We start from the raw sequence: 18,299 nt of genomic DNA, 5'->3' as shown, positions 1-18,299 counted from the left end.
TACATGTTTTTCATAGAACAAATGTTCTTCTTCAACCACCAGGAATTTACCAGTCAGATAGAATGTTTTTTATCGCTACATCGATGACATCTTTATTATATGGACTGGATCGGAACAGGAATTTGTGTCCTTTATGAGTTGAACCAATTCACGTAACTCTCCCATTAAATTTACTTATCAATGCAGCCGCGACCAAATACATTTCTTGGATGTGCTAGTTAAACAGGATCAGTCTGGATCCCTACAAACCTCGATATACTACAAAAGCACAGATCGCAACACCATGTTGTTGGCTACTAGCCACCATCCCCCGGCATGTAAACGGGGGTTAAAATACTCTAAATTTTTACGTGTCATTTGCATCTGCAGTGAACCGGAGGATGCTAAGGTACAGATCAGATGATGAAAAGATTTGCACAAAGGGGGTATTCCCACAAGGCACTCAATCAAGCTAAACGGAGAGCTCTTATGGTAGATCGAGAGACCAGTTTATTATGCAAACCTAAAAAACTACAGGAAAATAATATTATCTGGACGATGAATTACACTACAGCAAGTTCGGAGATAATTCAAAAAGCCAGAAACATCTGGCCCATCATTGCTGATAATCCTCAAATTCCTGCTTTACAAAATTGTGCCATTTTACCCTCCTATCGGCGTGGTCGGAATATCAAGGACTACATCGTTAAAAATGACATCAGTCTCATGGGTAGCAACAAGCCGGCTAATTTTTTGACTCGTAAGCCGGGGAATTACAGATGTACAGGCTGCACCACTTGCAGTTTCTTAGAAACTGGGGACACCTTTGCTCACCCTAGATCAGGCAAAATCTACAAATCCATCATGCCTTGACATGCTCTAGTCGTTTTGTTGTTTATTTTATAAGATGCCCCTGTGGATTGTTTTACATAGGGAAAACATCAAGACAAATGAAAGAACGCATGGCCCTCCATAGGTCCAGTATTAGAGCGGCTCTTGATGGCAAACAGATTGACCAACCTGTACCTAGACACTTTAAGGATTTCCAACACAATCTATCAACCATCAGATACAAAATGATTGATTATGTGCCCCCTAATCCTAGGGGAGGTGATCGTGATCGCACTTTGCTGCAAAAAGAGGCACAATGGATCCACAGATTGCAGACGGTCCAACCCAGGGGACTGAATGAATCTCTTGTGTTTTCATGTTTTCTGTGATGTCTATGTAGTCTGTTGTTTTCTCCGCTGATACCTCAGGGAGTGGTTTACACTGATATGTGATATCAGTGACTGATATTACCGTTGATTCTTCTCATTTAGATTATTATACACCTGCCTCAGATGTCCATGCATTCTATTTTTTGCTTTTATCGCTATTACTTTATGCAGGTTTGTCTCCTTTCAGGTTATTAGATTGATGCATTTACTACATTGGTTTTTGGTTCGCTTCCCTTCCCTGGTACAGCACGGTGGTTTGCCGTGCTACGTAGCGTTGTTGTTTACATGTTACCTTGCTGATGGTCCGTTCACTACTGTCACTGTCTAACCACTCCCCCACAGGGAGTCCCCGGCTTTTCCGAGTCGCAAGTGTGACGTCATCGGGATTCAGCCGTCGGTTGGAATTGCTTGCACATGTCACGAGGGTGGTAAGCCAAGTTTATTTAATGTATGTTTGTCTTTCACTTTTATTATACAGTCTTGATAAAGGAGGTTCCCTCCGAAACGTTGACTACATCATTGTAGCTGTTTGAAGTTATTTGCGTCTCCGAGTGCCTTTCCACTTCTACCTTGGATATGGATATGGATATGTATATATATATAGATAGATAGATATATATATATATATATATATAATCGGCACTCCAGTGCTTGCAATAGAAATCTTGCGTCCGGTGCCCTCCTTTTACCAACCAGGCAAGGTATATAAATGTGTTTGTGTATATTTTATATATATATTTTTATATATATATATATATATATATATATATATATATATATATATAAATAATTCTCAAAAAGGTAGCACTTGGTGCCTTAGTAAGGTTTGGTAAACATTATTCCAATGGCACTCTGGACCGTGTGCCAGTTATCAAGGATAATGGGCACATGGCCCGAAATGATTTTTACAGACTTTACTAAGGCGCCGAGTGCCACCTTTTTTAGAATTATTTCTATTTAGGAGTATGCACACTCCTAGGAGGGCACTGATGCAAGTAAGACCTATATACTAGTGAGTGCCGGGAATAGAGATTCAATTAATATATATATATATTTTAATAAGAGTCCAGGCACTCCCGTGTCCCGTCTATGTGTAATGGCCTGCGTGCCCTCCTCGGTATTGAATAGTAGAATGCAGAAAGGATGGGCGGCACTGCAGGTCTTTTTCTTAAGCAGGGTTTGATGCAACGTTTCAGGGCTTCAAGCCCCTTTGTGGAGGTTACATACAAAGAATAAAATATAGATTCCTACCGTATATAGATCACCCTCGTGCGTGCATTAAACCCTGCTTAAGAAAAAGACCTGCAGTGCCGCCCATCCTTTCTGCATTATATATATATATATATATATATATATATATTTTATACACACACTCAAACACAAAATTAGCTGAATAAATAAAATAGTGATCAATTTCATTGTAATTATCAACAGTGCCAATCTGCTTAATACTTACCACCACGTTGAACTAGAATGAAGTTGGAGAATGCATTTGTGGTTTGATATGAATAACTGCCATTGGCTAGGCTTATAGGTTAACTGAAACTACTGGATGCATTCTGGAAGTGTGCATTAAAAATGTACTCTCATTACAAGGTCTTGAAAAAGTAACAACTATAATTAAAAGGGTATTGCATTTGGATTTAGTATGTATATAACAATATATCCCAACCTTGGCTTTCTATGACATCCCTCTTCTTTGTGCCTCCCTTGCTTGAAGTATCACAGCTGACATGGTAGAATGTGAACAACACATGGTGCTTTTCGTGAAGCTGTGTGGGCAGCTCTATTTTAATCTGCAAATAGAGAAGAAAAAAAAAAGACAAGTTTTAAGTGACACTTATTCCTGCTCAGTCAGACAGGTTTAACAAATGGAACTTTTTATAACCTGAACATGGCGCCAGAATTCCTATTCTTAGTTCTTAAAAACAGAAGCAGCATTAGGATACATCTGCCTGCATTCCATGGAGAACCTGCTATAGCATTTCACTTTATTGTTATTATTACAGAACCCTCTACAGATGGTGGAAAGAGGACACTGGCACACACAGCAAACTGTACTATCATTTACTGCCAAATAGATTAACACGATGAAAATGTCGAAAGAGTAAATAAACTACTCGATTTAAAATATGAAGCAGGCGAATGCTAGCTGCTGTAACACTGGGCTGCACATTCACTAACCAACCAAATAACTGTATGGGAAAACTGAAATTATGATTTGTACATTATATACCCATACAGAGTGCTTTTATTAGTGGCTTAGTATGTCACCCACTTAGTTCATGCATGAAATAATGAAGATTTCACTCCCAATGCTTTAGTTAATGAATTTAGCATACAATGACTCAGGGCCGTAACTAGGGCGGTGAGACCAGTGTCATGGCACAGGGCACGGCAGGGCAGGGGGCGCTGTTTGGGCCTGTCCATTTTTCTGATTATTATCATTCTCACTTGTAGATTCCTCTTATTTTATCCCCAGCTTCTCTTGGCCTCTCCTATCTCTTACCTGGCCCTTCCCCATGAGGCCATAGCCCTTTTTCAGGTGCATTATCATATGTTTCTTAAAAAAAAAAATTGGGGGGGGAACCAATGCTCTCTCTGGCACAGGGCACCAGAAAGTCTAGTTACGGCTCTGCAATGACTAAAGCAAATCCTCAATAAAAGAAATATTAAATTCAGGATGCATCGCTTATACCTGCTGCCTGCATTTGTAAGTGTCACCCCATGAAGCCCTTATCTAAGCAGAAGAAATAGAAGAATCAACTTGTATAATACAGTGGAGGTCAACAGTCCTGTTGTCCCAACAAGCAAACAGCAGCTAAAATGCAAATCCTAATCTTAAATTATCCTCTGATTTGTCATGAAGTCAACACAACCCACCTTAGTACAGAACCAGCTGTGTTTGTAAGGCCACACCAGTTCATATGGTGTAATCCCTTAATTTTTCTATATAAAAAAAACTGGTGTACTTTGAAATAAATTACAGTAGCATGTGAGGACCGATTTATCATAAGATTGAGCATGGAATAAGAGATGTAATGTTTAAAATGCTTTTTGTTTATAATTTCAATTGCAAGAGTGAATTTCATTCGCCCGTGTAACACACATTACCAACCAGCTATTAGTGGCCTACCTCATCATAGAACTCAGGATTCTGCTGATGGTGCAAAACGGAGGCCAGTGCATTCTTCACAAAGACTGGATTGCCAGGTCTCCCATATATGCACTAAGACATAGAAAACATTAATTTATGCACAGGTTTATTTAACTTGTAAAGTTACATTGATCATAGATCAATACGATTTCCCTGCTATATTGTTAACACGACAAATTACACCCTCAAGTCTTCAACTTTCCCAAGGTATTCATTCCCTTATTCTGACATCATATTGTGTTCTTTCCTTGTGTATACTTTCTCCTTGGATTAGCACAATATTAATATAATATTGTTACATTTGTAAAAGTGAGACAATTATTAACCTATCATGTCAACTCGGCAGATGTCTGTGAATTAGGTGTATGAATAATAAATGTTCTCAAAGAAAAACACGCTCATTGGTTATTCTCCCTATTAAAGTGATGTGAACTAATGGCAATTACAGATCTGTCTTCATAAATCTAGCCTCAACATGCCACGCAGCGCAATATGCCTGGCGTGAATGAGCCACCAGGTCCCGTGAGACACTGCTAGCGTCGGGCGTCTCTTTTCGACGAAGCTGCAATGCCATGTGACTATGACGCACCAGCAGACTGTGCTGATTAATTTGAGATGTGACCCTTGTATATCTGTGCACCGGAGTCTGTATATGACCCACAAACCTTTACGTTGTAGCACTTCGTATACAGATTCAGAGACTCAGTCACACTGAGGATATACAAGTGTTGCATATCAAATTAATCAGCACAGAGTGCTGGTGCATTCTAGACGTACCGTGCCCTAGATTAATTTTCGGCAAAAAAAGAAGCCCGGTGCCCCAAGAGGGGCTTTTTAGCTTAATTGCAGCAAAAGATATACAAGTACACATCTGCGAATTATTTCAGACAGAAAAAAATGCTAACATTGCATGTAAGGAAATCACAGAATGAAAACTTCACTTTTAAAAGTTGTACTTAACAGAGCAGAGATACGGGTTTGTAAATGACAGGTAATTATTGGGCCTGTGCTATTAAAAAAATAAATAAATCACATTTTAAGATTATGGACAACACAAATGTTGCCACAAAAAGTTTTACATCTTTAATTAAGGAGAATATTGAGGACTAGGGATGTAGTTATAAGACCGGCAGTCTCAATCCCGAAGATGGATCCCGACAAGGGACAACAATAGATGTCAAAATACTGATGGCTATCTTAATACCAACCCTGGAATCCAGGAGGACACTTACCCGAACGAAGTAAGCCGGGGTGCTGCTGTTGTTAGCCGCTGAGGGGGGTTAGGTAAGTTAGCGGGGTTAGCGTTAGGTTTTGGGTGGGGAGGTTAGGCACCCCGAGGGGGGAGCGTTAGGGTCAGGCACCACTGGGAGGGGGGGGGGGTTTAGGCACAAAGGGGGGAAACTTAGGTTTAGGCACTAACGGAGAGTGTTAGGGCGCGGGGTGGGGAGGGTTAGGCTACAAGAAGGGAGGGTTAGGGGGAGAAGGGAGGAGGGTAAGTATGCGTCAACGACCCCTGTCGGGATACCAACCATCGGGATGCCGCTGACGGTATTGCGACAGGAAGCATCCCGACAGCAGGCATTACATACCCATTCCTAAGGACTATACATGCCTTTAGTGATGTCAATGTAAAACCCACACATCATCTGCTCTAAACCGAAACAGTGTACCCTTTGTGCTCGTAGGTATACATTAAGAATGATTTTGATTAAATATGACATTGTTTCAGTGAACTTGACAATTTGAATGCAGATGTTGAAATACACCCATAACTGCTTATTATCTACATATTGAAAAACACCAGCATTTTGAAGCACCAAAAAAACAGCTTCCAATATAACATTTACAATTATGTACATAGACATAAACAATTGTTATTAGTTACAGGGTGGGCGATTCAATTAAGCACAGTCCCGTATGAATATTGGTGTTTGCTTGCAGTAAAGCAAAACTTTCCTGTACCGTAATACCCAGAAATGTGCATAACAGTTCATTGTGCAATGCTTCTATGGGAACTAGCGCTTAATTTAACTGCCCCCCTTGATACTGTTTTACAAAGCTGAGGGTAAACAAAAACATCCAGTGAAAAATATGCAACCAACCCGTAAAGGATGTGCCTCCTCATCATCTGAGTCTCTAAATTCAATTGACAGGGCAATATTTCTTGCCTAAAATAATCAAAATTAAAAAAAGACAAAAAAACTAGTTACATTGCTTGATTTATAAGGTAATATTTATGTTAAAACATACATGGGAAGTTAAGTGCATATAGATAAAATTTAAGAAATTATCAAGTGAAATATAAAGAAAAAAAAAACGTATCAGTTCTATGCACTGATGCATACAATTAATTTCCTAAAGATGAAAACATACAACTAAAATGACAAGACACCCTTCACTGCTAAAATTCTGTAGCGTTCAATCACCAAACAATTAATGTATTTGTTAAATGTAACGATCATAACAGTTTTATCAATCAATTACAAAATAATAATAATCATCCCAAAACAGTTAGTGGTACTCAAAGTAGATTTATAAAGTCACTTCATAAATTCATCAATTCCAGTCCATAGGTCAACTTATTAAAATTATAAATAGTAAAATATACAAAATGAAATAAACAAAACAATGAAGGAGTAATATAACCCAATTTGCCATTTAAAGTGGAGAAGTAAAACATTGTAAAATAAAAGATGTTGAGGTTACTTAAAATACAATGATTTTAGCAAATGTGTTGAAACAATGTTACTAGACCATCTATTATAGAATGCTGAAAGGCATCTGTGTAGCCCAGATGCACTTGAGAGCTGTAGGGAGGCCTTGCCACCTCCCACCCCTCACTGGCTGCCTGCTAGACACAGACTTCGCCTCACCTCTCCCTAGCCAGCACGCTCCACTTCTGGCACCTCCACCTACTCTGTGTCAGGTGTAGTGGGGCAAAGAGGACAGAGATTGGGAAAGAGATGAAAAGACAGATGGGGGGCAGAAATTAGAAATGGGAAGACATGTCAGCGCTTTGAGCTGGTGCAACCCCCTGCGGGCTTTTTCACTGCCCTCCCACCTGTAACAGCCATCCCTCCTCTCCACAAGAGAGGGAGATGGCAGACAGAATGGGAGAGATGAATGGGGTAACAGATTATAGGGGAAGAGATGGAGGAAGGACAGAGATGTAAGAGACATGGATGGCATGAGGTTGGACATACACAAGGGCTTTAGGCTGGAGAGAGCAGTGACAGATGGGACTGGAGAGACACAGAGTGGATGAGGCTATATGGCTTCAATACATACACTTGTTCGACATTCAGAATGTAGACAAGCAGGAGATTGGCGTCAGTATACAGTCAGTTAAAATGCAGCAAAAGTATTTTGCCGGTGTCAGCAGTATAACTGTAAACATGCTGGTAAAGAGCTGTAAAATATCAACTTCTAAAAACAGTTGAGTGTAACATTACACAATAAAGCAACAAAAAAATGAATTTGCCAGAAGATATGAGATCTTTACCTATTCTCCCCCGAAATCCCCCCTGCCAATAAAATTTTGTTCCCTTGCTGGGATCTTGTTTACTGATAAATTAAGGGAGATAAAAGGTGTTTAACTGCTGAGCCAACTCCTGGTTATGCACATTATAGGGCTGATTCAGAGTTGGGAGCAAAGGAAACAAAAAAGAGTAACTATGCACCTTGGCAAAATCATGTTGCACTGCAAGTGGGGCAGATTTAAAATGTTCAGAGATATTTAGATTTGAGTATCCAGTAATATCCAGTGTAAAAATATAAAAAATAAAATATTAAATTGTATGTGCACACCTTGCCTTGCAACAGGGTTTGTCTGGTGTAAATGTACCCTTTTATTTTTGCTTTGATCCCAAATCTGAATCAGCACTTATGTGGGTAACTAAAACATCCATCTTTTAATGGCCTGTGTATATTATGAGGTTATGTGGCTTTAGAACTTAAAGGTCTACTTTATAACTATTAAAAAATTTAGCCAAAAAAGCTTACTGTTACCTTCGCAAATGCCTTTTGGCCATCATATTTCAAGTGCTTTGGATAAACGTAGAGGTGATTATTATAGATGGTGAACGGTTGTGTGTGTTTTGGAATGCAAGGAACAAACTCTTCTACTTCAAATGTTACCACAGTTTCTGTATTGCTCTCAAACTGTTTCATGGGAATGTATGAGGAGTTCACATAATCTGTAGGAACAATATATAGAAAAAAAATCATCATGCTGTGTTTATAAATACACCTCTAATTTTACTGTCAAATATGATGCTTACTTGGAAAATCAGGAGAAACATCATCAATATGGATGTCTAGATTTCCTAAAATAACTGGCAGCTTGGCCATCTTCTCGGGTCTACAAACAGAAGAACAGACAGGTTATAACAATCATGAGTGTAGCTAGAGAGAACCAGAATGTATTTATGGGCATAGGAAGTTAATTTGCAAAGGAACCCCAAAAATAATAACCCTTCTGCTAGGAATTTATGTATTTTTATGTAATTAAAGCTAAAGACTATAGTGCAAATTGTGAAAAAAACATGGCAATATACCCTATGACAGGAATAGATGGTGGTTAATTCAAGGGATTATCTTTTCTTGATAAACTTCTAGGTACACCTAGTCATGTAGTTCTACACATAGGCAAAAATACTGCCTGGAAACCCCCCTCCCCAAGTCCACAAAATGACCACAATAGAAATAGTATATAATACAATAGCACTGCATGTTCTCCTCAGTCTCACAAATAGCACCACCTGTGGATCTTTCAAAATGTCAGCCAGTAATGTATACACCTGTACACCAACTAGAAGACCTGGGATAAATGCACTGTTAGGGTTGCACTGCTATAGACCATCTACTGTATATTGTTATCCAGTGCATAAGGAGACCAATATGTACATATATGTCCTGAGCAGTGCTAGTTTTTTCTGCTGCTGCCCCAGGATCCCGTTTTGCTCATATGCTCTGGAATGGTGCCCACATGTGAAATAAAAACACTCTGCTCAGGCAGGATGGCCTTACTGCCGCATTTAATGGCTCACTGCGATCACTGGTCCTGTATAGGTTGGGATTCTCACACACAATACACTTTGTATGATGCATATTAAAGCTGGTTATGAGCTAATGATCACCTCTTCATGGATTGGCTACACTCACTCTAAAATCAAACATTTGGAAATCCCCCCTCTAGAAATCCTTTGTTTGCCCCTGCTACATACAGCAATATGTGCAAAATGTTCTCCCTCTGTGAATTACGTGGACATTAGCAGTCATAAATACATAAATACATGAAGCTGCAGATACGGGTCACAGAAATCTGGTCCGACTTCTAAATATTAATAATAATTTATGGTAAGAGATCCATTACGCCTTCCTCCCCATGCCATGAATAGTTCATTCTTTGGCTACACGCTTTTTTTGCACACTCTTCTCTCCATTTACCTTATGGACACAGGGCCTGATTCAGAGCCGCACGCAAAAAGCGTCGATACCCTTGTGGTAGGGTCTCGTTCCCGCAAGCCCCAGTGAGCTTTCGGCTTTAATAGAGCCAGAAGTTCACCACTGACATCACTCGTCATGTCGGTGGGGCCGCCCCAAACAGCAGGCGTTCCTTCGGGAACGCCTCCGTTTGGCCAGCCACCCCCCCCCTGCCCGCCTCCAAAACAGGACGAGCTGTCGATCAACATCGACAGCCGCACCATTTGGATGCGAGCGCCGGAGCAAGTGATTTCTCGCTCGCTCTGGGGCTTGCTCACGACGTGCGTGCGCACTGCCTAACAATCGACCCGGTTGCGAGTGGGTCTGAATCAGGCCCACAGATCTCTCCTGATTTACTCCTTCCTTTAGTGGCTCTACCACTTGCACATGTTCCACACAGATATATACACAGAAGCACAAATCGGATTCTATTTCTGTGTATGCATCCGTTTGGCTACCGGGAGCACCCTGCCTGTTTATATACTTTCTGGTATCTTCATAAGGTGGTAGACATAATACCCTATGCCAGTGCTAGGACCACATATCCTCGTGTAAATTTTCCACACACTCTACCCCTGTTGGGGTCCAAGGGTCTGGTGTCATCCCTCTGCAATACAGTACACCTCATAACTTGCGAAACTAATTTGCTCATTTCGTCTGCCTTACCACCTTTACACTGACAATACCCAAATCTACAGTACCACTGCTCACCGGACTTCTCCCCTTCTGTACTATATTGTGTAACCAACTGTCCCTATGCCGCCTCCACATGGATGTCCCAATGATAAAGCTGGATGTCCTAATGATAAAGCTCAGCATATCTAAAACAGAGCCTATCATCTTCCCTGCTCAGAGTCTCCACTCCAATCTTTCTCACTGTCAACAACATCACAAGTCCTTCAAGTCAGCCTTCTTAGTGTCACACCTAACTCAGTCCAATGTTAATATGTGGTTTGATGTCTGACTAGAAAGAAAAGGGCAGATGCAACATTTTACCTGCAACTAGTATTCAAAAGCTCAGATGGGATACCTCCATTTTTTTAAATCATGAGGTCCGGGTTGAGGTTTAATACAGAACATTACAGAATATACTTGTGAAGCTCGTAAATGTAAAAGTTTCTACAGATAGAGAAGAAACAGATATTTACGCCTGCAAAGATCAACTGATACCTTATGATTAGGAAACTACAGTACTTTTTTAACCTACAGTACGTAAAGCAGCCTCAGTTACTGAAAGATGGTAATAACAATTAAGATTTTGGTTCTTAAATGCCATCCTGATCTGAAAAATATAGTTTCCCAAAAATAAATAAATACAAAATCCAGAAACCTTTAGGTACTGATACTGACTAAGCTACTGTAGCACTCTTACAGTAAGTGCATAGTCTGCTATTCTATTGTTAGATCATGCATTCACCAGCATATACTCTAAATATAGGTCAGCACAATTCTTACATGTGCAGCAAAATACATGCTTAAATGTTGTAACAGTAGATCTTTAACTAGTTATACAAGCAAAAAATATGAAAGTGATAGAAAATGTTGTTCTGTACATTCATTGCAGGATATAATAACTGGAAAAAAAGGAAAAATTTGATTATGGCTAAACATTGGCTTATCTTAAAACTAGACCAAGTTTTATCTCAAAACATACCTCCAAGGCCAAATATGATTTAAGAGAGTCAGAACTCTGGAGGCTTTTCTTTCTCGGTCTGTTAAAATTAAATCCTAAAAAATCCTCAGGGAACCAGTTAAATTATGTCAAAGATTTTTTTTCCCCCCATGTAACTATAGCAAAGTTTGAAAAATATGTCACAAGGATGCAAAATGTTTGTCTAAGTTAGAAAGGTAACTTTTCTGATGAACTGTAAAGATTTCTTACTTCACTACTTATTGAATGTATCGGTAAAACAAAAAATTCTTAAGATATAAATCTTACAATATACTAGAAATATTTTTCTAAATTCTAAAACTAGATAACAATAGTGTACGAAGGTCCTTTTTAAAAATAATATTTTTAAAGTCACTAAACGCTTTTAGAAAATCAGCAGATGTACTAACAGAATCCTCAAAGCAGCCCAACATGAAACTGAATAGATTTTCATGTTACAATACTTTAACTTCAAAAGGCCTGAATATTATATATGAATAAAATTATTTTTGGAAATGTAAGATGTTTATACACTAATAGAATGTTTATAGTTTAAGATTTTTTTTTTCATTTTGAATTTGTATAGAACAGATACCAATGTGAAGGATATATAGATAGATAGATAGATAGATAGATAGATAGATAGATAGATAGATAATATAGGGCCAAATGTAATAGGGTGAGAGTTTAGAAAATGTGAGAGTTTAGCTAATAATCTGTACCTACTGTCACCAATATATGGTGGATACATATTATTGATTACACAGTCAGTTCAATATGTAGACAACCAGCTGTGTGTATGATCTTACAAAGGCAAGCAATGTATTGGTTATCTGCAACTCATTTCAAACAAAAAGCAGGAATTCACAGACCTATACATTGCCAATATGAATAATCACACAGCTCCCTCTCCTACATACCTGGACAAAGAGAAAGTTTTATACATTAATATATTATCAATTACTGATGAGCTATCTGTAATGAATGAATGGATAATTGAATGATCATTACAACATACCTATGATTCCACTGTCCATATGGTATGTTATAGTTGTCAAATCTGACAGGCCACAGAGTAATTCTCCATACCTGTGGCAATCATTCCCTCTGATTAATCTGAGCTATTCAAGCTAATTAGCAGATTTAATATCCCCTTACTCTCTTTCGAATGATCAGGAAAAAATATTTATGATTACACTTTTATTTACAAAGCACCACAAGGGTTCCGTTGTGCCATACAAGGGAATAAGACAGACAATAAAATACAAGTACAGACTAATACATACAGTACATGACTTCACATAGATACATAATTACAGTGTGCATATAGCATCATTCTGTAGGAAAGGCAAAGGGAAGATGGCCTTGCTCATACGAGCTTAGTTTATTCAATGCCTAGCCAATCCTGACAGTCAACTGTGATGCAATATGCTGCGGTATGATGGAAGTTTTGGTACAAGTATTAAATGTACTAAAGAAGGCACATTAATAAAAATCAGGTAAGCACCACTAAGATCTCCCGTTCTTTCCTTTACAAAGATCTTAACCCTGTGTAGATCAGGTATTATAAAGCAGAAGTCACAGATTTGTTTTGCAGGTATTTGTTCCCGTTAGTGGGGCTCCAACAGACCTTAAGTGTTGCATGCATTATGTTATTGATACACTCATGACAAATATGAGATCTCTTGTTAAAACAAAGAAAAAAAAAAAGTAATTCATTGATGTGTTTGGTGACAATCTCCTACCCTTCATTCTGATCTCACTGGGGGATATGTAAATGTTCTCGAAAGTGATAAATTGGTAAGTGATAAACTACCAGCCACTCAGCTTCTAACTGTCATGTTACAGGCTGTGTTTGAAAAATGACAGGAGCTGACTGGTTGGTACTTTATCTCTCTCCAATTTATCAGTTTCCAGAGCTGAGTACATCTGCCCCTAGTGTCTTCCTCCTGCAGTCAGTGCTAGCAGCTCTACACAACTATTTTGACCAGGAGGTGATATCAAAGGCAGAGTGGGGAATGGTGTATAATTCATTTACTTTATTTAAGCGAGTTTGTCATACATGTATGTATTAAAAGCAAACAATGATAAAAATCAGGGTTTCTCCTCTGCACAGTCCTAAAGGAGGTCACATTGGAAACCAGTGTTACCAACTCACAGTCTGGCACAAAGTTATACCCCTTTTACACCGGAGCTAAAACCCGGGTTATTTCGGGGTTAACCCGGGCAGCTCCCTGGTGTAAAAGGGGAGAGGGTTGGATCGCAGGGTCGAGTTACCTGGCAATCCAACCCAGGTAAATAGCAGGGTTTCACACGGGCGTAGCCCATGAAACCCTGCTGTGAGAACAGCGCACTCCGGGTCACGATGACATGGAGTGCGCTGCAAGCCGGCCGATTGGTCCGGCTTCAGTGGCGCTTGGAGATGACATCATCTCCAAGCGTCCACTTTCACACCGACTGCGGTGTGAGCGGCGCCGACTCGGGAATATCCCGAGTCGGCGCCGGCTCAATTCCGGGTCTTATCCGGATAGGAACTCTGTTCCAACTCCGGGTCAGACCCGGAATTTTGGTGTAAAAGGGGTATTAGTTTAAGTAAATGAACAGCACTTGTTTATTCACATATCCACCTACCTCCTCACCTACAACATCGCAGTTTTACAATAATCCTTTCCAATCGAGTTAGTTTGGAAAGTCCCTCCGCAGTGACCATGTGCTAAGAGTGTGACAGGGAGTGGTAGCTTCAGAGAAGTGGGGCTGCAGCACGGTCCACAAATACAAGTAGGGGAGCCACACCAACTACAACCCTAAACGCTGGCAAACATCGCCGCCCAGAACTCACTGGCACTTGGTGCGGCTCCCCTATTTGAATTTTTTCATACACTTAGCACACAGTCACTGCAGATAAGACTTTTCGAACTCCATGTATTTATTTTTGTGATCAAAGTTACTCTTGTACTCTACATAGTACATTTGGCAATTTTTCCTTACTGCAGTACTAATTAATAAAAACACTAATAGGGATGATTGATTGAACATTTTATCAATAAGCTTTCATATTACAGAAAAGCAAAATTAGTAAGGTTTCTATTGACTGGTTACCCAGTGCTACATAAGAATGTAATTTCTCTTCCTCATAAAAGAAAAAATATGGATACTGTGCTATGTGAGTGAGTTGCAGCAGATCAAGACAAAGGGGCAGATTCAATTAGCCGGGGGAATTACTGCGTGGCTCCAGCTCCTAGGTTTGACGCACAGAGCTATTCAATTATTTGGCAATTTCTATGTGAAGCAAGCCCGCAGCTAACTCACAGCTCTTGGCTTAAGTGCCAGGAGCTAAAGACTTACCTCGAGCAGTAAGTCCCAGAGGATGCACTTACCGCAGATTTACCTTGCAGATACTGAGGCTGAGAGGAAAAATCTGCATTAAATGCACCCTTTGGGGTTACCGCATGGGTTAGCGGGCAGTAATTGAATAGCTCAGTGCAGAGCTGCAGCCACACAGTAATGCTAATTGAATCTACCCCTAGAAGTTATAGTGTCTCATAGATGTCAGAAAATGTCTAACAGAGAAGTGACGCAGTTGTTAATGTGGACCTTAATAGACTCAACCATAGATTTCAAATCAATTGTATTTATTTTTGTTTTCAAATCAGTATCACCATGTTACATTTAGTCTTGGGTGGTGTTGTCTTGTTCATTATCTAACCTGCTTCTTAAGCTGGGTACACAATTAGCGTTTTTAAAAAAAAGATTTGCCCGATTCTGACAGATCGGAACAACAAATCGTCAAAACTGTTACATGTGTACTCTCTATGTTCGGCGGTGCGCGCTCCTGTGGGGTCGTCAGTCGCTTTGTCAGGTCGGCCCTACATGCAGCTCACCTTGACGATGTGGCTGACGACCCCATGCAGTGGGATGCGGCAGTGGCTGACATATGGGGCACCAGATCGTCTAATGAGCGCTGGCTGCCCGATATGTCGGCCCTGTCGATGGGGGGGTTGTTACTCGCACTGCTGGTTACACACGTCGTTTAGTGTGTACCCAGCTTAAGGTAACAAACATAATTCTCTTTTATGCTACAAAGTTTATTACAGTTTTAATAGAAAAAGGTGGAATGGTATCTTTAAAACCCTTAATCCTCTGTAATGTGCAGTCCCATTAAGTGACTAGCAGTCACGCATGAGGCCAAAACAAACATTCGGATGATCCCTGAATTAAATCTAACCAATATTAACTAACAGTACCTTTGTATCAAGACAATAACATGATTAGGGAAGATATTAAATACTCACTTCCTAAAATCAACAAGCAATTTTAGCATATCTTCATTTGAAAGTTTGTTGCTGTCCTGTCTGTAAATTGCAGAAAACCTCCCACTTTTATCCAGTGTCCACGAAGAATCTTTAAACAATGGTCTGAAAAATGAGAGAGATCAACTATAGACATGACGGCAGAGTAGGGTAGGAATCTGTTTGTTTAAAAAGTGTTACAGAAGGGCAAGTAGAAGTTATATCCCTTCTCAATTTAATGAGGCCACCAAGAATATTATAACACCAAAAAGGTGTAAATAAACATAAAATTGTGTTAGGACAGGAAATTTGTTTAACTAGCGTGTGACAGAACATTATCACACACACAATATAACTGCTCCAGTGTTACCCAACATAATGGAAGCTAATACCTTCTCACACATTGCTTACCTTGCTGCCCAAGCAAATGGCATCCTGTACTGTCCAAGCCTACTGCACGCTTGTTTGGCATTCTTCAAAACCTTCTGTGCTACCTGGAAAATAAATTATATTATTATTAACAGCTTCTTATATAGCGCAGCACATTCCATTGTGCTTTACAATTGGAAACAGTAATAGAACAAAACTAGGTAATAACAGACAGACGTAGGAAGGCCCTGCTCGCAAGCTTACAATCTATAGGGAAATAGGCATTGATACATAAGAATAGGTGCTATATATTGCATAATGGTCCAGCCAGATTGCAAAGGTTTTTAATGGGCTGCATGATATAGTCACACAAAAATGTTGGCCAAGGGTCAGGAGGAAATGAAAGTAGAAAACCGGTAACCAATGGAGGGACCGACCGAGTGTAGCAGCAGACTATGAACGTTTGGCGAGGAAGATCAGCCTTGCAGCTGCACTCAGCTGCATTGTAGTGGTAAGAGTGTTTTGGGGAAGACCAGTAATTAGACTAATCCATGCACTCATTATTTCCCGCATTGTTTATTGCAATAGTATATGCAGTGCCTTGTGTAATATACAGTCATATTTTGGATATGTTTTTAGATGTATGTAACAGGATTTTGAGACAGATTGAATGTGTGGAAAAAAGGACAGTCAGCTCTAACACCTAGGCAGCGGGTAGAGTTGATTGTCAAGTTATCAACAGTGATAGAAATATCAGGTTGGTAAACGAGCACGGGACTGTATGAAAGTTGCAGGAAATCTTTTTCAAAAGCATTAGGTGTAGTTAGTAAAATAAACATTTGTAATGAAATCTAACAGAAGAGGTAATTGTAGTCACACCACACAACATGTATGCCTACAGAGATAAAACTGCACCTAATCCTGGGAACAAACTGTTGGCGAGCTTAAGGCAAACACAAATGCAACCCACACAGTAGCTAGGGGAAAGGAAGAGCAAGAAATAACATAATAAAATAGACTCTCTGCAGACAGGGTTTAGACTGGTCAGCAGATGCACATTACAAAGGGATGAAATATGCATTAAATGACAAGAAATTAACTAGGAAATAGGCAAACAAAATAGAACTACAGTAGTTTTCTTCAACTATCAAAGTCTACAGTTTATTTTCATGTTAAGAAGTGCAGAGATGAAAGGATTACTGCAGGAAATTTTATGTAACATTTAGAGCCATATCCAATTAGCCCTGACCACTGTCCAGGAGCTAATTGATCCCCGCTATAAATATCGCAGAAAATTGGGGATTATCGGCGAAAACGTTTTTTTCCATCCCTATCCTATTAATTCGGGCAAATTAATAGGATAGTTCGCACGTTTACATATAAGAGCAGCGATAAGCTTGCGGCCCTGTGTGTTCTCGCCTTTTTCTGGGCGAAAAAACGGCACTTATCGTGGTTTATTTTTCGGGTCCCGAAAACCCTCCCCCGATAAGTGCAGTCGTCATGCCGACTACGGGGCTAATTGGATAGCCCCGAGCGAGCTAATTAGCCGCGGTAATTTACCGCGGCTAATTGGATATGGCCGTTACTTTTAAAAGATCTGTATTTATTTTCCAATCCCGTGATAACAATACAGATATAGTAGATTAGCTGGAAGCTAGAGGCTACGGAAATAAAGATACTCCTAAGTATTAGTTTTTAATCTGCATAAGCTATTTCTCTCCCATTAAGGGGGAGATTTAATTAGCCCGGATAAATCATCTGGGGGGAGGAGGGGGGGAGAAAGAGATTTAGCCTCGGGCTGTATCGTCCATGGATATTCAGTTAGGGCCCCCCGATACCAGTAACGCCCGTTAAATTAATTTAACAGACATTAACACTTGTTTTCTGGATATAACACACTGAACCCGTGACAGTTATTGTGGGTTACTTTTCGGATCTCATGAGAAAGTGGGGATAATTGAATAGCCCACAGCGATCAATTAGCCCACGGTAGATTACCGTGACTAATTGAATCTCCCCCTATTTATGCAGGTCATCCCTACATAAATATGTACTGTTCTCTTTATACAATGAAATCATCAACAAACAATAAGTAGTTATTACAATTTAAATCTAAAAGTCCTTTCCCAAAATCACAGGGGCAACCTTTA

General features: G+C 39.7%; 1 protein-coding gene across 11 annotated transcripts in view; it reads right to left on the bottom strand.

Annotated features, from left to right (window-relative positions):
• DOCK9 (dedicator of cytokinesis 9) overlaps positions 1 to 18,299 on the bottom strand; it is a 296,517-nt gene that overhangs the window by 109,420 nt on the left and 168,798 nt on the right. For all 11 annotated transcript variants that reach the window (XM_088463360.1, XM_088463350.1, XM_088463352.1 and 8 more), the window contains exons 14-20: positions 16,192 to 16,274; positions 15,784 to 15,906; positions 8,637 to 8,716; positions 8,365 to 8,552; positions 6,459 to 6,524; positions 4,336 to 4,428; positions 2,872 to 2,995 (exon numbers count right to left, since the gene is read on the bottom strand). In XM_088463360.1, the coding sequence (XP_088319486.1) occupies positions 2,872 to 2,995; positions 4,336 to 4,428; positions 6,459 to 6,524; positions 8,365 to 8,552; positions 8,637 to 8,716; positions 15,784 to 15,906; positions 16,192 to 16,274 (757 nt within the window). The remainder of the gene's footprint in view (positions 1 to 2,871; positions 2,996 to 4,335; positions 4,429 to 6,458; positions 6,525 to 8,364; positions 8,553 to 8,636; positions 8,717 to 15,783; positions 15,907 to 16,191; positions 16,275 to 18,299) is intronic.

Source organism: Taudactylus pleione, unplaced genomic scaffold (genome assembly GCF_031769625.1).
Source record: "Taudactylus pleione unplaced genomic scaffold, aTauple2 ptg001346l, whole genome shotgun sequence".
In the NCBI taxonomy this organism is placed as follows: domain Eukaryota; kingdom Metazoa; phylum Chordata; class Amphibia; order Anura; family Myobatrachidae; genus Taudactylus; species Taudactylus pleione.
Note: the sequence above shows the minus strand (reverse complement) of the source record. Positions and strands in the feature narration are given on the sequence as shown.